The 24,487-nt window shown below is 39.9% G+C and overlaps 1 protein-coding gene across 4 annotated transcripts in view; it reads right to left on the bottom strand.

Annotated features, from left to right (window-relative positions):
- The window catches only part of SHLD2 (shieldin complex subunit 2), a 92,099-nt gene that overhangs the window by 25,407 nt on the left and 42,205 nt on the right, over window positions 1–24,487 (bottom strand). For 3 of the 4 annotated variants that reach the window (XM_023648619.2, XM_023648622.2, XM_070229877.1), the window contains 2 exons: window positions 11,326–12,867; window positions 7,142–7,249 (listed from right to left, as the gene is read on the bottom strand). In XM_023648619.2, the coding sequence (XP_023504387.1) occupies window positions 7,142–7,249; window positions 11,326–12,862 (1,645 nt within the window). In that variant the 5' untranslated portion in view covers window positions 12,863–12,867. Of the gene's footprint in view, window positions 1–7,141; window positions 7,250–11,325; window positions 12,868–23,544; window positions 23,817–24,487 lie in introns of those variants that run through there. The other variant, XM_070229894.1, reaches the window with a different exon arrangement.

Here is a 24,487-nt window from a genome sequence, read left to right on the forward strand (position 1 = left end):
GGAGAGGGTATATTTCCAGATGAAGAGAAAGGTATCATGTACAGTTCAGTGGTTTTTTTAGCATTTCACAAAGTTGTACAACTATTACCATTATTTAATTTTAGAAAATTTTTATCATAGAATAATATTTTTAAATGCATAAAATGAAGTGGATTGCAAAACCAATTATATAGAAATATGGTAATCAAAATATTCTTAAAACTGAGAACTCTTGTACCTCATGAATACGTTAAATAACAAGATAGAGTAGAATATGTAACAACTACTGCAATTTCAAAGTAGCAATGGGCATGAACGATATTTAAGTTATCTTCAACAACTGCAATGTGATATGAAAATATAGGTACTTTCTCTCGGTGACCAAGTCAGCGGTACTGTTAATATTACTATCGAGGGTTGCCTTATTCATAATGGAAGGAAATGACAATTTTCAATTAGCAATTAGTGAAAACAAAGATGTAATGTCTTCCCATCCAAGTTTATGGATCTTTAATGTAAAGGAATCAATTTTCACAGAAGAGAGAATAGGAAGAATTTGGGAGGCTAGTCACATCCCACAGAAGGTGACAAGCACTGGAAACCAGGAAGAATGTACGAAGGGGAAATGGTGACAGATCTGTGAAACGGTTCAGAGGAAAAATCCAAATGAACTGTGGACGGTAAAGAGAAGATGGAAGATGACATCAAGATTTCTAGCACAGCTGAGTGGATGGATAAAAACTAACCTTCTAAAGTTTTCAGAACCCGGTACGTACATGAGATCTATTCTAATTAAGATTACTCAAGTCCTCAATGAATCTTATAAAACAATGTTGGTATCCTTAACAAAGATAACGAGCATCAGAGAAAAGAACAGACAGCATGAAAGATGAATGAGAGAAAGAGGGGAAAAGTGGAGATAAGGAGATCAACCAGACTACAGCCAAACCCAACTCTCAACACCTTCCACAGCTCCAGCTGACTCTCCTGACCTCCAGGTTCCTCTTTCACAGTATTTCCAGCACATCTGGAATCAGAAGAGCTAGGTTCAAATTCTGGCTCTGTCAATAATGAGTTCTGGGAACTCATACCTAACTTCTCTGGGCTTCATTCTTTGTCTACAATATAGAGCTTTTGGGGAAAAAAAGAAAAAAAGAACCCTGATATCACATTATTTATTTATCCCTGCTTCGTAAAAATTTGCACAGAAACATCTGATTATTTAGACTACAAATTAAATAGTCTACTTTATGGAAAGATTGTGTTAACCTTTGATTTATATAACTTAATAATACTTAATAATATTTAAGATAAAGTTCTATCCTGTCACATCATCAGGACTAGGTCTGTAAACAGTGTAACACCTCAAGACAATGAGGAAAGAACATAAGTCTTTTCCAAAAGCACAATATATTGATCAGAATTAAGACTGCTCCCATGAGTTGTAACCACTTGCAAAAAGAAAAGAAAAAAAACTAGTGAAACTGGTTTATACCCTGTAGGTAACCGATCTCTTTAGTTTCTGATTTATCCTTCCTGCATTTTTTTGCACAAATGAGAAGTTACATGTGTATTTTCTTGTTCCTCCTCGCTTTTTTACACAGAAGATAGCATACTACATGTACATTTTGGGTTTTGGGTTTTCATGTAACAACATGTCCTGGAAATCACTTCATATCAGTTAATAGAATTCTTTTCCTGTTTTTACAGCTGGATAGCATTCCACTATGTGAATGTAGCAGAATTTAATCAACCACTCTGCTATGTACAGGCGTTTCAATTTTTTCCAATGTCTCACAATTACAAACAACACTGCAATGAACGACCTCGTGCATATGTATTTTCCTATCGTTGTACTTGTATCTTCAGGATAGATTCGTAAAAGCAGGCTTGCTGGGTTGAAAGCTAAGTACACTATGTAATTATTTTAGGTATTGCCAAAAATCCCTCCAGAAGGGTTGTAGCAATTTTTACTCCTACTAGCAACGTATAAGAGAGCCTGTTTCCCCAGAGCCTCACCAACAGAATGTGTTGTCACATTTTTTAATTTTTGCCAATCTGACAGGTGAGAAACGATGTCTCTGTGTAATTTTAATTTGAATTGCTCATGTCTGTTTCCCATTTTCCCATCAGGTCCTTTGTCACTCAATTTTTAAGAATTCTCTCTATATCAGGAATGTTAGCCTTTTGTCTAAGGTGTATGTTGCAAACATTCTCTCCAAGTGTGCCAGTTGTCTTTTGACTTTGTTTATGGTGCTTTTGGTCATTCAAAATTTTATTTTTCTGTATTCAAACTTATCAGTGTCATTTTTTACTGCCTCTGGATTCTGAGTAATAGTAAGTAAGCCTTTCCCTCTGCCGAGACTAAAGAGGAATTCATCCATGTTTCCTTCTAGTATTTATATGGTTTTATTTTTTACATTTAGATTCTTAATTCATTTGGAGCTCTTTCTTCCCTTTGTTGTGAGATATGGATATAATGTTGTCTTTTTCTAAATGGCTACCCAGTTGCCTCAGCATCCTTTATTAAAAAGCTAACCTTCACGTCAGTGACCTCAGATACCATCTTTGCCATAGCCTAAATGATAGGTGTGTGGGTCTGATTCTGGTCTTCTTATTCTAGTCCACTGTCTGTCTGTTTGTGCAGCAGTGTCACACTGTTTTAATGATAGAGCTTTTAGTATGTTTTAATGCATGGTAAGCCTAGTCCCTCATAACTTTTTTCTTTCGGTGTTTTCCTAGTTACTCTTCATCTTTGTTTTTCCCCATGAATGTTGGTATCAAGTTGTAGATGCCATAACCTAGCTTGTTGGTATTCTTACTGAGACTGCATTGAATTTATAAATTAACTTATGGAGAACTGATATCATTGTAACGTTGAGTCATCCTATCCAAGAAGAGGGAATGATGTCTTTCCATTTGTTCACGTCTTTATTTCTCTCTGGTATATGTAAAATTTTTCCTCATATAGGTTTTGCACATTTCTTCTTAAATTTATTCTGAAGTATCTTCTTTATTGCTATTCTAAATGAATTTTTCCCCAACGGAACGCCCTCTATTTAGTGTCTGTGTATATGAAGGCTATTGGGTTTTAACATTTCCAGATAAAGCAAATTTTGTTGTTGTTGTTGTTGTTGTTAACAACTTCTAGTTTTATAGCATTTGATTAGTATGTTTGTAATAATTCTACTTTATAGAAGTTACTGACAATTTTCTTTGTGACCTAATAGGATCAATTTTTCTGAATACATTGTGGGCACTTGAAAAGAACATGTATTTCTATTATTAGAGTCTAAAGTTTGACTTATAGCCATAAGATCTACCCTATGCATAAGATCTACCCCACTCACTATGTTATATAGATCTTGTGTCTCCTTAGTTATATTATGCCTGTTAGATCTGTCTTGTCCCATTAGAAAAATGCAAATTAAAACCATAATGAGATATATATCTGCACACTGATTACAATGGCTAAAATAGAAAATTGGGTAATACCAAATGCTGACAAGGATGTAGAGAAACCAGAAGATACATTGCTGGTAGAAATTTTAAATGGTACAGTCACTCCAGAAAATAGTTTGGCAGTTTCTTATAAAAATAAACATGTACTTACCATACAACCCAGCAATTGTACTCTTAGACATTTATGCCAGAGAACTGAAAATTTATGTTCACACGAAAACCTGGATATAAATTTCACAGCTGCTCTATCCATAATATTCCCCATCAGGAAACAGTTCGAATGTTCTTCAGCAGCTGAATGATTAAGCAAACTCTGGTAGACCCCTACAATGGAATATTAATCAGCACTGAAAAGAAATAGCTACTCATATACTCAACGACTTGGCTGGATCTCAGGGCGTTACGTTTAGTGAAGAAGGTCAATCTCAAAAGATTACTTTTTTTTTTAAAAGATTGGCACCTGAGCTAACATCTGTTGCCAATCTTTTTTCTCTTTTCTTCTTCTCCCCAAAGCCCCCCCAGTACATAGTTGTATACTCTAGTGGTAGGTCCTTCTGGTTCTGTTAGGTGGGACGTCACCTCAGCATGGCCTGATGAGTGGTGCCACGTCCATGCCCAGGATCTGAACTGCTGAAACCCTGGGCTGCCAAAGTGGAGCACGGGACCTTAACCACGCGGCCATGGGGCTGGCCCCCAAAGATTCCATTTATATAACATTTTCAAAGTGACAAAACTGGTGAGATGGAGACCAAGCTAGTGGCTACCAGAGGACGGACGGGGATTGGAGCAGGGGAGGACTACAAAGGGAGCATGACGGAGTTCCTATGTGGCGATGGAACAGTTCTGTATTGTTATTGTGGTGGCATTAACACAAACTTACACAGGGGATCAAACTGCCCAGAACTATACATGCACACGCGCGTGCACACACACACAGGAGCACAGGGAAAGCTGATTAAGGTCTGCAGCCCAGTTAACAGTATTACAGCATGTCACTTTCCTGGTATTGATATTGTACTAAAGCTATATAAGATGTCACCATTGGCAGAAGCTGGACGAAGGGCTCATGGAACTTCATGTACTATTTTTGCAACATCCTGTGAGTCCATAATTATTTCAAAGTTAAAAGTTTTTTTAAATGATAATATAAATGAATATTATCTTTATGCTAATACGATTCTGACATCAATTCTGATATGTTTTTTTTTCCACTCCACCAAGCAATGAACTCAATTCCGACTCTGTCTCCCTGGAGATAGCATCAGATCCCACAGGTTAAGGGCTCTGTTCTACAAGACTGTCCCCCACCCCCATTTCAGATGCCAACAGAAAGTCCACCTGTGCTTCTGACCGATCTCCTCCAGAGCAGAGGTTCCCACAACCTCATCCTCGGGTTCGATCAATTAGCTAGAGCAGCTCACAGAACTCAGAGAAGCATTTATTTACATTTAGCAGGTTCATATAAAGGATACTGTAAAGGGGATAGACGAACAGCCAGATGGAAGAGGTGCATAGGACAAGGTATGTGAGAAGGGACAGGGTGTTTCCATGCTCTCTGGGTGTGCCAGTCTCCCCACATCTCCACGTGTTCAACCACCTGGAAGCTCTCCAAACCCTGTCCTTTGCAGGTTTCATTACATAGGCACGATTGCTTAAATCATCAGCCATCAGTGACTGCATGTTCCAACCCTCCAATCACATGGTTGATTCCCCTGGCAACCAGCTCCCATCATTTACGTGCTTTCCAAAAGTCACCTCATTAACATTAACTCAGGTAAGTTGAAAGGAGTTCATCATGAATATCGAGACACCTACCTTTATTGTTCTTATCACTTAGGAAATTCCAAGGGTTTTAGGAGCTCTGAGCCAGAAATGGGGACGAAGATCAAATATATATATCATATTATAAAGTTCAATATCACAGCTAACAACTCTAAAATTTATGTCTGAATTTTAAACCTTTCCCCTGAATCCTAGACTTTATTTCCAATCTCTATATGACACCTCCACTTGGATGCCTCAAAGATATCTAAAACTGAACATGCCTAAAGCAGAACTCTTAATTTCCCCCATGGACTTGTTCCTTCTGTGTTTCCTAAGGAAGGCTACATAGTTCCTAAACCAGAAGTCCAGGAGTAGTAGATTGCTCCCCTTGGCTCATCCCCAAATCCACACCATCAGAAAATCCTGTGAACTCTATTCACAACTATATCTCAAATCCATCCATTTCTCATCATCTCTACTGGCCTCCCATTATCTCTCAACTGTTACAATAACTTCCTAACTCTGATTCCACTCCATGACCAGGCCTTCACGACCAGAACCATGGTATTCTGTATCTCGGCCCTTCGTGAGTGTCCTTCACAGCATTCATTATCAACTGTAAATATTTTATGTACATGTCTGTTTAGTTTTTTCTGGTCTGTCTTCCACACAGAAATGTGAGCTCCATGAAGGCAGGCACCAGGGGTACACTGCTCACCAGAGCACCCCCAGCTCACAGTGCCTCAAACAATGTAAACACTTAATACATATATGTGGGCAGACGGAGAACTCGACTTTCATAGTTTTATGAGAACATGTCAGGGCTGATTTTCTGCCTTTCCAAACACCACTGATGTCGCCCTGTTGTTATTCTCTTCTGCTTACTCTGCCTCTCTTCGAGAACTCATTATTCACTAGTTGGAATGCCATGCTGTCTCTTCCATCTATGTCATATAACTTTCTTGTGATTCTAAATAATCTCTTGTATAGTCAGTATATTTTCATATACTGATGACTATTTTCCATTACACTTTTTCGGTATTCCATCAAATATATTTTGCTAACTTGTTACTTCCTCCACTAACATTACTATATTGTTATTGTATTATATGCAAGCTCAACACTTTATATTCATTCTCTCATTTAACCTTCACAACCACCCTATAAATTATGCATGGATTCTTATTTCCATTTCACAGATGAGGAGACAGGGGTATAATGAGGTTAAATAACTTGCCTAAAGACACAGACTTGGGAAGAGCTTGGGCCAGGATTCGAATCCTCGTCTGTCTGATTCCAGAGACTATAACTACCAGTTTATACCATCTCCCTTACTTTGTTTTCTTTTTTACTGGAGAAAAAGATAGCTGCTGGTTTCTTCATTCAACAGCTTATCTTAAAGAAGAGAACATGGATGTCAGAAAAGGAAAATAGTTTTTCGTAGTAGTGGTAGAGAGAACAAGGAGTAAAACCACAACTGTCTGACTATAAGACCCAGGCTTTCCCCTTATCTCAAGGATTCTTAAGCAGGGGCTCAGAAATTCTGCAGAACTTTGGAGGTTCATGAAACCACTTGGAATGACAACCAAATTTCGTGTCCATCTACTTAAGTCCATTTTTTGGAGAAATGGCCCATAGCGTCTCAAAGAGGTCTATGACTTCCTAAAAGGTTAAGAACCACCACTATACTGGCTCTCTAAGACAAATAAGAAAATGAAACATGAACCCCAATATTTCTTAAAACAAATATGATTTACAGTATACACATTCATTTTTGTAAGTTCTATTTTCATTCTTACTGAAAAAAATAAACCAATACTCTCCAGCTAACCTGTTTGGAAAACATTTTGTAAAATTACCATTTTAACTCTATTTTTTTCTAATATGTGTATATACTTCAAAACTAAGAAATTATTATATTTAAAATGTGTCTTACATTCCTCAGGCTGGACGGACGAATAACTCCCAAGATTTAATAACTGACTGGTAAATGTTGATTGTAGCACTCTCTCACCAACCCAATGATCGTCGTGAATAGTAACATCTAGAAAGGGGGGAGAAAAGTTCTGGTCATGCCATAAATTCCTTCGCACCGCGGTTAACTTACCAGTCATCGCAGAGCACTATGCGTGCCTCTCACGTGCCAGGCCACTAAGGTTCAAAGAGGTCAAATGATCTACCTAAAGGCACAAAAGGATAAAATAGCAAATCCGAACTCTGAACCCAGGGATGCCTGTCTGCAGGTAGAAGAACAAAATTGCTTCTGCACGTTTAACAGTATCAGTGTGGATGCTCCCCGCTCCACAGAGAACAGCTTAATGGCTTTTCTTCACATAAGGCGAACGTTATAATGTATATGTCTGATAAATTAAATCTTTTAGGGCCAGGAAGCAAAATAGTGGTTCTAAAGCTAGAGAAGACTAAATAATATTCTAGAAGAGTAAATAATATTCAGTATGCATTTCCCCCTCTGCTGTAAACACGGAGGAATATAATACAAGGCATTCTTAAAGGACTTTGATAATTTCTCCCTAAATACCATGCTAATCATCTCCTATAGATGTTAAAAGTGAAAGATTTTGGAGGTAAGGAACACTTCCCAATGGGAAAAAGAGAGCTGTACAACCTAAGATGAATAAAGAAGAATCATTTAGTGGAAGGAAACATACCAACAGGTAGAAATAATTTATTTTTGAGGAATATTAGCCCTGAGCTAACATCCGCCACCAATCCTCCTCTTTTTGCTGAGGAAGACTGGCTGTGAGCTAACATTCGTGCCCATCTTCCTCTATTTTACATATGGGATGCCTGCCACAGCGTGGCTTGATAAGTGGTGTGTAGGTCCACACCCAGGATCCCAACCGGCGGACACCAGGCCACCGAAGCAGAACATGCAAACTTAACTGCCGCGCCACTAGGCCGGCCCCAGAAACAATTTTAAGTACAGCAAAGACTGTAAGTTAGAGACAGAGACACAGACAAATTGATCCCAGGCAGGATGTAATCAGTGTATAAAACGTTAGAGGTATAAAGATATATTAACAGCAGCAAAATAGTTTGGAGATAAGAAAGAAAAACAAGGATGTGTAAATTCCAAGGAATGACTCCCAAATTTATATCCCAGGCCCTCTCCTCAGCTTCAAACCCTTTTACCCATTTATCCACAACTGCCTCATGGACGTTCCGGACCGGATATTCTACTGGCCCCCAGACTCAGCCCTGCGCGCACCTGCCTTTCTCCTCGTATCACCCGTCTCATTTGTTGGCACCATGCTGCAAGCCAGGCAAATTCAGATGTGGTCATCCTGAGCTGCTGCCTCTCCGTCCCCACCTCCACCCACGTCTCACAGTGCTAATGAGTAATTCGTCAAGAACACTAACGTGATCAGTTGACTTGCTGAAAAAACCCTCAGTGGCCCCCACCGCCGGGCCAGGAACAGCGAGCGCAGCTTTCAAGACTGCTCATCCTCTGACATTCAGGACGTCTGCTCTTCCAAAAAGAACAAATAAGGAATTTCAAGGAGAGCCTTCTGAAGATTAGACTGTAAAACCCACGTTCGATCAGTGATATGTGAATTCCTGGTGACGGGGTGGAGAGGAACCGATTACCCAGCCCTGGTGTCCTGGTCCTCCTCTGCCCTCTCACGGACAGGCCCTAGCTCCTCTTCTCTTTGTTCCTTAATCACTGTGGCTCCCTAGTGAAGCTCCAGGTCCTCTCCTCTTCCAACTCTAGTCAGTCAGCTCCCTTAGACGATCCTTATTTACAGCATCTCTTCATTCTATTGCTAAAAGCACAACAGCAAATGTCCGTTGCGTTACGGAATGGAACATGATCTGGAATATAGAATTTTTCCGTTTTGGGGTGTAGATCAGTAGGTCGTATGAGCTATTCAACAGAGAAATATAATAATGCATAATTGGATGCTGTTAGTTAAAATGGGATTTCACCCACAAATTTCTATGTAAATATAATTTCACTACCTAATTAGGACAATGGAAAAGTACAGATTTCTCCTTTTTCCACAAGTTTCCATCTGTTCCATACAAACAAAAGAAACTTATTCAGAAATTGACGAACCAGATATTTTTCCCTAAGGAAATAAGGCAAAATGGGGAAAAAAATCCCCTGATATTTAAAAAAAGGTGTTCATAGAAATAATCTAAACATCCTATCATAGGAAAATGGTTAAGCAGGTTGTGTTAGTCACTTGATAGAACATTACCTAGTTGTTAACAACTATATGGACACCAGGGAAAAACACAGACCCAGCAGTGCTAGTTTCCATCTGCTAGGAAGTGGCATCCTCACACAGTGACAGCGGCTTGCCTTGGTAAAATGACCACGGTCCAGGGTCCAGCTCTCTCTTTCTCATCTAGGGAACCTGATTTTGTCAGCACTCCAAAAACAGATTTCAGATCTGGAACATAAGCTCACACTGAACAAGTTAATGAGACAAACAAATAAACCAGAACATGATATTTTTTTTAAATTTAAAATGAAGCATTAATTGCCAAAGAAACAACCCTTGCAGGCTGTTCTCACCTCGTAGGCATTCTGGAATTGGCCTGGAAAGCCAAATCATTGCAAAGGGCTGCTCAGTGGGCGCTGAATCAGAACAGAGGGGGATCGATGAACTGACTCACCAACATGTGGGATCATATTGCCAGCGGGGACAAGACTACGCTAAGGCCGGTAGTTACAATCCTGTGCTTCTCTCTTTATTCGAGACTGCACCTGACGACCTCACACAGAGAACAAGGGACATTAGCAAAGGCTCTCAGCCCCCAGCAAAGCCTCCGGCAGGAACTACCAACGACCGCCTTCGTGTTTTCTTTTTCTAAGCTTCTAAGGCTGACCCACACCTCTTCTCTATCACTTTCTTTCTTTAGACATGTTATGTAGCTTAATCAACTTCCTCCTGGGCTGGGGTTCATCCTTAAAATGACCGGTATATCTGCTCTAATAAGCTGCGTATTGATTTTAAATCAACAAAGGACACGTAACACAATATTAATTTCTTAGATTGGGTGGAAATGCAGGATAAAAACTGTATGTCCTTTACGACTACAACTCTATACTAAGAGCATGGATTCTGGAGTCTGAGTGAAATCCCGGCTTTGCCACTTCCCAGACGTGTGACGTTGGGCAAGTCACTTCACCTCTCTGAGTCTCAGTTTCCTCAGACTGAAAAATGGGGAGAATAACCAGTACCTTCCTCATAAAGTTGTTGTAATGAGTTGATATACACATACACTAAAACACAAAGCAAGTGCCAAACAGATATCAGCTATTACATAGGTACATACATACGTTTTAAGGGGTGTAGGGAAGACAACTGGAAGGTAACACCCTAAATCTCTACTGGTGGTTCTGTGAGGTTGGTATAATATCAGGAGTTTTTCCTTTCCATACTTCCAAATGTGATTAATTTAATGTTAATAATTAAAAAATGCAGCAGAGGGGGCCAGCCCCATGGCCTAGTGGGTAAGTTGGCACGCTCTGCTTCGGTGCCCTGGGTTCAGTTCCCAGGCACGGACCTAGACCACTGCTGTGGCCACGACCCATATACAAAACAGAGGAAGACTGGCACAGGTGTTAGCTCAGGGTGACTCTTCCTCAGCAAAAAAAAAAAAAAAACACAAACACAGTAGAAATTCTGTGTCTGTTCCCTCAATAAGAATCTAATGTGCACAGCATTATTAGAGATTAAGTAAAGTAGTAGAAACACTGTCCTTTCATCAAAAGACTGCTAAGATAGTTGAGGAAAAAGAGTTAAAAATAAGATGTACATTTACAAAACCATACAAAAACAAAGGAAGCGCCTGATGACATGACCTGAATGCTAACAAAGTGAATGAATAAGAAGGAAGGGTTCTTAAGGAGAAGATGAGTGAAAAGGAGGGACAGAACCGAGGCGGCCAGAACAAAGGCCCAGAACTGGCAACGCACAGGACACTGGGGGATGGTAAGCAGCCCAAGGCGGATGCGAGAAGGGGACCGATCACGCTGGCGCCCAGAGAGGCAGAGGCTAAAGAAAGAGCCCCAAGGGCTTAACATGGGAGGAAGAAAAAGCCTACAGCTTTACAAAATAAACTACCACTATAGCATGAGGACCTTACCTGTGAGTAAAACTATATCTCCAAGAAACACTGTAAATGCCCAAAACGCTGCCGTCCTCCACAGAAAAACCTTCTTCTTGACTTCTGATTGGTCAATCACCGTAATTGTTGCTAAAGGCACTTTAGAGCCAGAATTTGGTCCAGATTTTATATTTATTTCTTTCACATGACATGGAGATAACACCATGACTAGACAATTATACTTCTGACTTTTAGAACCACAATTTTTGATTAATGATGTTTTTTTAACCCCGTGAAATTTAGACACATTCCTCTGGCCCATTTCTACAGGAGGATCTCTTGCATTAGAAACCAACTTCATTTTCTTAGATTCTTGGAGGACCTTAGACAGAGCTTTAGAATGCCCCAGTTTATCTTCAGAGGTCCGATTTCTTTTACCAGAACTTTTGAGGAAGGTATTTCCTTGGGAACACAGTATTCCCGAGCTACAGGACTCAATACATATCTCATCTGGTAGCAGTTTATTTTCAAAAGTGAAAAGTTCTTGGGATCCTGTATTTTCTTCAAGACCTTTATCAGAGTTTATGCGAATGTTGCTACTTTCCGTTTCAGGACAAACAGGACTAAAAAGTTCAAGGGAATATGCTTCGGTTTGTCCACTTTCAGATCCTTCTGCAAAACCATCATTCGGCTTTATCAAATTATCTTCCCTTTTTCTCATTTCCCCGTGACTCGCCTTTGGTTCAATCTCCATGTTTACAATTCCTTTATTTACAGAATTCTGCCCTTTATACTTCCTTTGAGCTAAAAAGGCAACCTGGCTAGAGGTCATTACACTGAGAAATTCAGTATCAGTAGATATGTTGAGGGCTGAGTCCTTCCTCGCTGCTCTTTCAGATCTTGGCTCGTCTACTGTGCTAGAAGGAAAGAATTCCAGACGCTGGGTTTGTCTTTCACGATGTCCTGTTGGCACACGCTTTGTCTCAGCAGCTCCTGGCCCTATGTTAATCTGTTCGGTACCACAGACCAAATCCAGTATAGCTGCACACTTAGGATCCAAGTGAAGGGAATTTTTTGGAAAGTTTTGGCCACATATATTTGACTGATCTTTATGCTGTTCATCTGCGATTTTCTTATTTTCACTGAAAAGCTGTTGACACTTTTCTTCCTCAGTCAAATGCTGAACTCTGCCCTTAAATCCACATATTTGCACATCAGAGTTAGGTATACCACTCATCTCTAACGGGGGAATCTTGTGGGATTTTGTGGTCTCTGTTTCAGAAATACAATGTACAAAGTCATCCTTCACATGAGCAGATCTATTCACAGAGTTTGCTAAAAAATGACCGTTAAGGAGATCTGAAGGGCCAGCAGCGTCTAGGACCTGACAGTCTTCAAGATTTTTGTGCTTGCATTTGTCATCCTTCAGATGTAAAGAATGCTGATTGTATAAAAGCTGAATCTTTTTCCAGGGGTCCGTGGTGGACACTAAAGAAGTGGGCTCCTGTGATACTGTCATTTTCAATGGACCAATTGGAGCACCCCAAAAAATGTGTACTTGAGATCCTCCACTCATGGTTTCTGAAAAAAATGAAAAATTTAAAATGAGCATTTTGTCAGTAGATGTTTATATACTGATATTAACTTAATAATATACCAAAAGCAAATGTAATATAAACTATGAATCAAAAATATAATTAATAGATTTATTTTGGTACTCCATTTAACGATAAAATTCATAAATGTACAAGAAATCATAAGGAGAAATCAAAATATCCACCAAAAAAGCTCACATAAAGACTCTCTTTAAGGAAAATAAAACTAGTATATTAACATCAAATGAGTAAATAAACTTGTATAAACTTACACCATGTAAATGACAAGTTAGGAAAAGGCATTTGTTTAACTGTATTATAGTCACCTTTAAATTTCCTGTTTTCTTTACTCCCTAGATTATTTTAGTAAGTGTAGGGCTTCCTTCCTTCAACTGTGAACTCAATTTCCAAGACCAAAATACAAGGCTCAAACCAGAAGGGAGAGAAAATTTTAAAATTGAGGCTCTCCTCAAAATATACAAGTGACTGTATTATCTATCTTTACTGTAATCTGTTAGCACAATCAATAATTGCTTCCAGATTTTTTAATCTTCTCTAAAATACAAATAGAAAGATTGACTAGTCCTTTGTAATATATAGATAAAAGAATCATTATAATTTAAACTTTTTTTCATTAACTGTGGCACCTGATATAAATAAGCATCAAATTTACTGAGATAAAAATAAAGAATCATACCACAATATACTGGATAATAACTGACTTTCAAAAAGTATTGATTAAATAGATTTATTCCTAGAGTTGGCTGAAAATTTTTTTACAGTGCTACAGGGACAAAAAGACAGATAAGGTTCTTGGCCTAAAGGAACTGTCAGCCTGGTTTTGAAAAAACAAAAAGTAGAGAAAGGTAGTGAATGTAAACTTAACAGTTTCAAAATACATTATGTAACAAATACTATAAACTATAAAAGGGGAAACAATAACGCTACCAGAAGGCGAGCATTGTGGCTAAGAGCATGAGAACAAAAGAAACAGTATCTGTAAAAGGCAGAGTTATGAAAGACGTGGTAACCATTAAGAACTTCTGAATACAGTACAGAGTCCCTTGTGAAAAGGTAAGAAGGTTTCGAATCATGAAAAGTCCGCGTGGATGTATGGGAAGTGTACACAGGAAAGGAGGAACAAACCAAGAAATGACAGCTGTAATCCTCAGGGATTCTTATCATTCCTTGAAGATTTGCTCACTGTCACCTCTTCCAAATCGAATAAGCTCTCCGATTACAATTCTTGTGATTCCAATAGCAATGGGGATGATCTTTCCAATACCCTGGCCTCTTGGTTCCTTGACCTCCTCTCCTCCCCTGATTTTATTCTCCACCTTACATCAGTCATCCATTCTCAGAACCATATACCCTACAATTATCAACAACTGCAGACCCTTCCCTAATTTCAATTTTAAGCTTTTAACTCTCTGACTACTTTCTCCTATCTTCCAACCCACTCCCTCTGGATGCACAGCTCCCACAATCCTCTGACCACGTGGGACCTACCTCGAGCGCATCAATCGTACCACGTTTTACAGCCTCACTCTTCACTTCCCTCCTTAATCAGCTTAGATTCCACGGTCCACTGTTATAATCACTCCCTCTCATACCTCTCTAATTCTACCGCTCTCCTCTCTAAGGCTCTCGCCCAGCTAAATTCGAACACTAGTTGAATCATCATCCACTCTGTACCTGTAGCCCAAAGGCTGGAAGTAACTAGGAATAAAAACATACACCATCATCTGACGACTAGTCTCATTTTGTGTTCATTACCATTAACCTCAAGGTGGCACCTAGCAATCCTATCTTTCCCTATCCATTCACTCTCCAAGATAACTCTTTTATACCTTTTCACTCTTTAAAATCTCCACCATCTCCTCCCCTCTCCTCAAGTGCAGCTGGTGACCATGCTACCATTTCCATTTACAAGTTCTCAACAACATATCTATCAACCACCTCAATCACACCCTATACTTTGCCCACCTTCCTGTTACTCAGGATGACCTGTCCACGCTTCTCTGAAAGGCCATCCCCTTCCCATTACACATTAGGTCTTACTCCCACTTTCCTACTCAGGCTCCAACAATTCTCCCCTTCTCTTGTACATCCCTGATTCCTCTCTCTGTACTGGAGCATCCTCATCAACACTCAAACACGCTGTTAGTTTCTCTCATGCTGGTATTCCTCTCCGCCTATCCCCCTCCACCTAGTGCATCATTTTTCTGCTCCCCTCTACAGCAAAATTCCTTGAAAGAATTGTCTACACTCCCTCTGCTCCTGTTTTCTCTTAAACCCACTCCAGTTCAGCTTTGGTCAAAACCACTCCACTGAGACAGCGTATTTCAAGGCCTCTAATAAACCCCCTCATTGCCCTCCGTCAACCCTCCACTTTCAGCATACTCAGCCTATCAGCATACTTTGCCACTGCTGACCACTCCTTCCTTCTGGAACACTCTTTCATTTGGCTTCAGGGACACCCCATCCTCTTGATTCCCATTTTCCTCATACTACTTCCCCGGTTGCTCCTTCTCGGTCTCCTTTGCTGGCTCCTCATCTCAACATCTTGCTCAAGGGCCAAGTACTGGATCTCTCTCTCAACTCACTCCCTAGATGATTTCATTCAGTCCCAGGGCTCTAAAACCTCTATCCGCTAATGACGACCACACGTACATTTCCATCACGTCCTCCCCTCTCAACGCCTGAATCCTTATCCAACTTTCTACTTACTCCTCCTCACCACAAAAACAGACACCTTTGCAGAAATGAGTTAACATAGAAGGCCTGAGACTACTGTCTTAAAGAGGCCTGCTTGTAGGGTGGGCCCTTAGCTGCAATCTGTGAATTTAGATTTCATGAGGGTTCCCACCACTCCTTGCTAAGAATGGCTCTCTGTACCTAAACTGTCTATGTAGACAATGTTATGATAAACACTTGCTTTCCTTCTGAGAGACTGGAATTCTGGTATGTGCTAGGCAGAGGGCAGCTGTGTGACCAGGACACCTTAGAGAAATGGCTGGTTCCAGGTCTGGAGCAGGAAATGTATATGATGAACTGGAAACACCTCTTCATACCAGAAAGCAAAAAAACTATGCAAGACTACTGGGTTTTTGTGTCAAAAGAACTCAGGAGCCAACTTAAGAGGCTCCCACTGGACAAAATTGGGCAATCTGAGCATCAATAAGGATGATTATGGTAATGAACTGGAGCACATCAAATATGTTTAAATCCATGAGTTCATACAGATAAAAACAGACTCAGTCAATGATTGCCTTTGGAGGATACCGGATGACTAAATAATTGTTTTAAAAATTGGTGAATGAAAGGAAAGAAAATTTATCCTTTCTTTACTGACAGTATCTCAGGACGATCAACTATTTAATGAGAGGAAGTCTCTCCTTATGGAGGTATTCTGCTAATAAACAGCAACAACAAAAGGAATGATGGAATAGCACCATTTTGCAGCTCCTAATGAATTAGTGGATTTCCTAGGCAATGATCATTAATGATCATTAATGATCACAAGGTAGATGTTATAAGGAAGAACGGAGGGTATCTGTAGATTGAGACCAATTCACAACGTATGGACCTTATTTAGATCCTAATTTGAAGACACAAGTGTAAAAATATTTTAAGATAATTGGAGAAACAAATGTAACAGATACTTTATAACATAAAGGGACTATTGCTATTTTTTAGTGGGATAATGTTACTGAGGCTCTGTTTGAAAGAGCTCTGTGCTGGAGATGCATAATGAGCGCTTGCAGATAAAATGGTGTGACGTCTCAGATTTCTCTAGAACACTGGGAGGGGAGAAGGAGTGCGGGTGTAGAGGAAAGAAGATGGGCCACCTGTTGACAACCGTTGAAGCAGGTGATGCCACACAGAGAGTTCACTCCACTCATCTCTATACTTTTCACGTTTTAAATATCCTACAGTACAAGTCTTCTTTTTGGTGTTGTTTCTAAGAAATACTATTTCATACTCAAAGAACTGGGAAAAGATTTAAGCAGTGTAATGATACTCTTAGACTGATTGGTAGAACAGTAAATCGGCATACCACCTTGAAGAATAATTTGGTAAAGCTGAGGATGCACATGGCACACGACCAAATAATTCCACTCCCAAGTTTCCACCCTGGAGAACTCTCGTACATACATACACAAGAAAACACGTACAGGAACGACCATGGGCGACTTCATAGGCAAAAAACTTAGAACCTAAAAGTCCATGAAGAGGACAATGGATAAATCATGGAATATTCAGAGAAAGACTATTATATGGCAGCAAAAATAAAGGACCAAGAGTTACATGTCAACTTGGTTACCTCTTACAAACATAATTTCAAGTAAAAGAAGCAATCTGAAGAATATATAACTTATGACAGCAATATATTGAGTTTTTAAATATGCTTGAGAATAAAACACCAGCTTCAGGATTGTGGTCACCTCTGGGAGCGAGGAAGGGGAGGTGATAGGCAAAGGGCACACAAAGAGCTTCAAAGGTACTGAACACATTTTATTTTCTGCAACTAGGTGTGTCTACAGAGGTGTTTCTTATACTGTTCAGAAATATTTTATAATATAAAAATGTCCTAGAAAGAAAAACACTGAGGGGGCCGGCCCCGTGGCCGAGTGGTTACGTTCCTGCACTCGGCTTCGGTGGCCCAGGGTTTCACGGGTTCGGATCCTGGGCGCGGACATGGCACCACCTGTCAAGCCATGCTGAGGCAGCATCCCACGTGCCACAACTACAAGGACCCACAACTAAAATACACAACTATGTACCAAGGGGCTTTGGGGAGAAAAAGCAGAAAAAAAAGAAAAAAGAAGAAGAAAACTGGCAACAGTTCTTAGCTCAGGTGCCAATCTTAAAAAAAAAAAATACTGAGAAGCAAGATTAAGGACAAATTTTTTAAGGTTTCTATATTTTAAAAGTTTTCTTGTGATGCATAATGAATGTGTACTATTTTCCTAATAATCAAATCTTTTTTGTTTGGTCATTCAGGCTTTTCTTTCACAATCTTCAAACTGAGTATGACATTCAATAGTCATGAAACAATGGCCCTAAATCCAACATGGCAGAACAAGAGTTGAGGACAATGACGGCAGCTGTTCATGTATTAAAGATATACTGTAATTTTCAAACAGTTTATAATAGTGAATAATTACCAAGGAAACCAAATTATAGTAAGTTTATGTGTCAAGTTTTGACCCATAACAAACCAAAGAGTACTAAGCATCGCTAATTACTACAACCACATTCTGTCACAGGCTAATTGTTCCGAGGAACTCAGGGTGGGTTTGGAAGCATTTAACTGTTTTTCCTAATTGTTTCTTCCCCTTTTTTATGTTAAGGAGATGCAATCACCAACCTCCCTGAACCAGACCAGGCCTCACCACAAGAGCTAAGCCTAGGACCTCTGCCTTATTTTCAATGCTAAGATCTCCCCAGGAGGAGCTTAGGCCTCATTATCGTAACCTGCAGTGTATGTGGAAGCAGCTTTTCCAGCTGAGCCTGCGCAAGTGAATACCCACCTCCCCCTTTTGAATATTCATTTCTCATCCCAAATAAATGTCTCTGCTTCCCTTTGCTCAGGGAGCCACGACTTGGGAAATGATTCCACATGGTCTCCTATTTGCTGCAAATATACTTTACTTTGTGAGACAACTACTTCTGGTGCAGAGTCTGGTTTAATTCACCGGCAGGGAACCCACTTTGGTTTTGGTAACAATATCCCACCCCCATCTAACCCTCATAGAAAGAATAACCTGCACAAGGAATGACTGGTATATTAGACCTGACTGACATTTTACCATTTAAGCATCATTCTTTGATTGGCCACTAGGGGGCAAAAACAGCAAAAAAAAAAAAAAACTTCAAAAGATAGATCAAAACCAAGTGGGAGAGGGAGAAATACACTATCTGACACGTGGATGGGAATACTTAGATATATTGGAATCAAATGCATAAACTCACTATGATAATCAATTCCCTTTTCTTGAATCTTTGGGTTTCTCTCCAACAGTTTCTCCCCTTTAGCATAAAATCCTTAAAGACAAAATAGACAAACTTCTATGTCGTTTCTTTGTTCTCACTCCCCATTTATTCTTCAACTCACTTAAAAATGGCTCTTACTCTAATTATTTTGCCATAATGCTTTCTACTATGGAAACCAATGACCTTTAACAGCCAAATCCAAAGGTCAGTTTTCAGTCCTTATCTTTCTGCCATTTGAAATCGTTTATTAATGTCTCTTTCCTGAAATGTTCTACTTTTTTTTTGATTCTGTGAGACCAGCAAATTGGAATTCTTCTGTGCTTAAAAGACGGATGATTATTGGTTTATTCATTCAATCACTCACGTAACAAACACTCAATACTACGTGCCAGGCATTATGCTACTGGGAATTCAGCAATAATAACAAGGAGCTGGACGGTGGTGCTTAGGGTCTACTGGGAGAGAGAAAATGACACAGGATTAAACTGACAGGTGTCCCTAGAGGGAGACGCCTGGGGCAACTCAAACAAAGCAGGACTGTCCATTACCTGCATTTTTCATCGACTGTTTGGACTATGGTTAGAGACAAAATTTTGAAACTGAATTTAAATAATATTCAGAGAAAAGGAGTCAATACAGGCCCCAAGTCCTCCCTACTCCCACCCCAACACAGGAGCCAGGAAGGCAGCCTCAGGGACTTCACCCAAGGGGCAGCCCTCTCTGTGGCAGCTCCAAAGCGCTGAGAGCCAGCGAAGGCACTCACCGCTTCTGGGTCCTCACTTCATTTTCTCCTGAACGTCCTGCAGACTGTGGGGGAGTGGTCTTGGCCACGCCAAGATATGTCTCTTTGGCATGAGGATTATTTGAGGCTGCTTTCTTTACAGACAGGAAAGCAACTGAAAAGTAGAATTTACTTACTCTTTGTAAGAGACATTTACATTGTAAAGGAACTCTCCATCTGTAAAGATATCTCCCTCTGTACCAGGAAGAAGGGGAGATGACCTTATCTCTAGAAACTCTTAATCAATGGGGAAGGCAAGGACTTAAATCTGCATTTGTTTATTGTGCTTGTCTGGTAACCTCCTGTAACTGACTTCCCTCCCCCTCCCAACGTTGGCATTTCTTTAAGGATTAAGCATCTTTCCTTAGGCTAGGAACTGATTGCTGCACTCACCTGTGACCACCCAGCTCAAGACAATAGACTTGCCTCCTGCTACCTGCTGTGTCCATCAAGCGCTGTGCCTACAGGGCGATCTTGTGACTATTGTGGGAGGGACATTTCAATCCTATGTGAAACATCCTCGCTGGGGCTATATAACCACTCTGTGCACCCCACTTCTTCAGTGCCCTTTCTTCCTTCGGGAAGAAAGGCTCCGGGCCATGGTCCTCATAAAGCTTTGTTTAATTTTCTCTTGCTGTCCTGTCTCATGTGAATTTAATTCGTTCTCCGGCCAGACGAACCCACATTAGGTAGAGGAAAAGTCTTCCTGCCCTACAAGGCTGACTTCTATTTCCTCTCTCTCCTAGGACAACGGTGAAGTCCAAATTGTCACAGAAGTACTCAGAGTACTTCACCCCTCCAATTGTGAAACTCTCTCCGTTTCTAGGACACTGCTCCTTCCTAACCAGCAATGCCACCTCTCCAATTCTTCTTTCTCTCTCTCATCTTCCTTGGGCCATCTCTTTCTTTTCATTCCAGACAGCTCTGCAGAAGTTCATCCAACCCCACCCGTTTAACTACTCAATATCCAGTTATGCCTTACCAATCTATACCGAACCAACCAGTCTCCCTAACAGCAGATTATACTTCCAGTATCACTACATGTGACACAATCACAGTACACAAAAAACCAACGTTCTATTTAGCCTCTTTCTTGAGGGGAAAATCTGACTAAATGACTCTATATCTAGACTAGAGTATACAGTCCTTGGATTCAAGTTGGATATGGGTTATGGCTCTGAGCTCATGAGGCCACAGTCCCTGAGGTGCAGAGCCCTACCTGCCCCCTAGGCAGGGGAAGACACCCAGGGACAGGAAGCAGTCATGAGAGCTCAGAGAAGACCTCCCAGGACAAGATGGCGTCTGAAACCACTCAAAGTTCTATTAAACACAAGATTATTTATATGTAATAATTACTTCATGCACCTTCACTTATTTGTCTAAATATATACCCCTGTAAGTGTGGGACTCCTCCCCCCCAAAAAAAATATTGACTAGAAAGTATGGTATTGTTAATTCAAAAAAGAGTAATTTTTGAAGAAGTCTTTATTGCTAAGGCTGCTGCTACTAAATCTTCTAGTTTACAAGCATAGGAGTTGTGAGTGTGTGAGCAGGGCAATGGGATGTGGTGATTAGGGCAAAAATACACAGACTGAGTGTTAAGTTATGGATAAGTGATCAATTTCAGTGATTCTAGGCTATGTTTTGGGTGTACTCAGGGGGTTAAAGCTCGTTAAGATACCACATGAAACTCGCAAGTACATATCCATTACCGTAGTTAATAATTACACAATTTATCAATCTGGAGAAGGCCACTTCAGTCAGAAAGACCAATACAACCATAATCCTTTATCTTCAGCATGGTCAGAGTCTGATGAATGGGTCAAAGATTTCTAAAACAGATGAACCTATCAGCAGGCTTTGTCTTTGCAGAACATTGCAACAAAAATGCTAATTACAAAATGTAAGTGGTTAAACGAAAGTGCTTTCTCCATCTTATTACCAACCTAAGAAACTCACTGTTATAACGCCTTTCCAGGTCTATTTCACGAAAAACACTAAGTGTCATAAAGTTACTCACTAGCATCAAATGATAAAATGAAGAGGCAGCATAGGATTGTGATAAAAGCATGGGTTTTGGACCAAGCCAGACATGGGTTAAAACTCTACTCTCCAACTTACTAAAAATGCAAACTTGAAATTGTTGAAGTGAGGTGACGGTTCCACGAGGTTCATTATACTATTCTTTCTATTTCTATACATATCTGAAAACATCCATAATAAAAAATTAAATTTCTTTCTATGTCAAGTAAGAATTAAGTTTATCTGTCAAATGAGAATATGATCAATCGCTTCTTAAAGTTATGAGAAGGGCACAGAGCACTTACTCAACAAAGGTTGGAGTCCTCAACCTCGGAAACTCTATACACACACTTGGAGACACAAACAAAAACCAACCCATTATATTTCCTTGAAGGTTTTTGTTTTTTGTTTTGTTTTGTTTTTGTTTTTCCTTGAGGAAGATTAGCCCTGAGCTAACATCTGCTACCAATCCTCCTCTTTTTGCTGAGGAAGACTGGCCCTGAGCTAACATCTGTGCCCATCTTCCTCTACTTTATATGTGGGACGCCTGCCACAGCATGGCTTGACAAGCAGTGCCATGTCCGCACCCGGGATTTGAACCAGCGAACCCTGGGCCACCAAAGTGGAATGTGTGAACTTAACCGTTGCGCCACCGGGCCGGCCCAAAGGTTTTGTTTTTAATGTGTATTTTTACAAGATTGTAATCATAAAATTGAAATAATTTTGCATTCTGTTTCAATCCATATATGGCCACCCTTTTACGTCAATCTATAATCTTCCTAATCATTTTTAATGCTAGCCTAATACTTTAACGATGAATCTAATTTCATTAAGCATCACTCTCTAACTCATTACTATGTCTCTAACTTGTCACTATTATAGCCATTGCTGCAATAAATGATTTGGGGCATTTAGCATTATTTCTTTCAATTATTTTCTTGTGATAAACTCCCAGGTCTGGAATTATTGGGTCAAAAATATGTACTTTGTTATGGCTTTTAATACTTATTATCATGTCATTTGCAAAAGAACTGGACAGTTTATAAAGCCACAAACAACGCTGAGAGTTCCAGTCTTACCACAGCTTTGTTAGCATCTTAAAAAGCAATTTCACTAGTAAGGGTCCTAAGTACTTTCCTGTTGCTTCATTTGCAATTCCCCGGTTATTTCCAAATGAAAAAACAGTAAATTTTAAATTACACTTGGATTAACATCCTTAACATATGAGGAGTAGGCAAGCATGTGCACACACCCACACGCAAAGTAATAGAAAAATGGGTTAAGAAGATAAGCAGGTATATACCACAGAAAAAAATAACAGGGTTCAAAACGCTAAAAAGATTCATGCTCCGAGAAAAATCTGTAAGTTAATGAGAAAACATTTCTACCTATCAAACTGCAAAGTTTCATTAAAAAGATACAAGGGGGCAGGAATGACTCATAGCGCCAGGAGTTCAAACTAGCAAAACCTTTCTGGAGGGCAATACGATAATGTATGTCGAAGGTCTTACAATTCTACCTGTTGGCCCTACAATTATACTTTCAGGAATTTAACCAAAAGCAAAAAACATCATATAAACTCTCATAGATCTTGCTACCAGGATGTTCATAGTAGTATTGTGTATAATATTAGAAAAGTAAGGAAAATATGCATTGATGGAGGGCTGGTTAAATACATCATGTCAGATCCACACAAAGGCAAACTATATATACAGCCATTTAAAATCATGCAGAACATATAATATCATTAAAAAATTTTCTTCAATATACTAATATGTAAAACAAGGAGACTATAGAAAATCATATATGGAAAGATTTTATTTTATATTAAAAAATAGTATTCAGTTTACCACTATTTACCTTGAAGTTAGAAACCATTTCTTCTCCTATATAAAAAAATTATGTGGGGGCCGGCCTGGTGGTACAGTGGTTAAGTTCACACGCTCCACTTCAGCAGCCCGGGGTTCACTGGTTCGGATCCCGGGTGCGGACATGGCACCACTCATCAAGCCATCCTGTGGCAGGCATCCCACATATAAAGCAGAGGAAGATGGACACGGATGTTAGCTCAGGGCCAGTCTTCCTCAAGCAAAAACAGAATGATTGGCAGTGGATGTTAGCTCAGGGCTAATCTTCCTCAAAAAAAAAAAAAAAGTGATCTCCATAGTAACTGATAGACATGGTGGTAAAAAAGAAATAGTTCTTTTATTCTTTAACCTCATTTAATCGATCCAATTTATCTTAATTCATTGTGCTAAGCAATAACACTGAGTACTAACAATCCATGTACTATTCATGCTGAACTCTTCACTCTTAAGAATACTCTTAAGAATAGCTACTAAATGCTAGTATCTGAATTTCCTATTTAAAATGATAGAACGCTGGTGCATTTTATGGGATTTGTGAGAGGATATAAGATATATTCTTTGTCCCTCAAGAACAAAACCAACAGACGTTGAAAGCTATCATTCATCCTTGTCACTGAAGTCACAGCTTCTAAAACAACCCTGTGAGTGGACAAGAGATTTCTTAAATCTCCCTGCACGAGTTCTGATTTCCTCTGCAACAGTCTCCAGTCTTCACGCGAGAAAGTGCCATTCTGTGCCATTCTGTCCTCATCACGGCCCCAGGTGCCCTCAGGTTATTCAGGGCAGGGCGCTTCAGTCCCGCCTGCCATCCAGGGGGAACTTTTCCCACCCGCACCATGTTCCAGGCACTTGCCTTCTCCCAGGAAAGTCCAAGCATTTGAACAGGCAGTGGACCTTAATCTAGCTGCTTTTGTGCCGTAAGAATAGAGAGACCA

Source organism: Equus caballus, chromosome 1 (assembly GCF_041296265.1).
Source record: "Equus caballus isolate H_3958 breed thoroughbred chromosome 1, TB-T2T, whole genome shotgun sequence".
Lineage (NCBI taxonomy): Eukaryota > Metazoa > Chordata > Mammalia > Perissodactyla > Equidae > Equus > Equus caballus.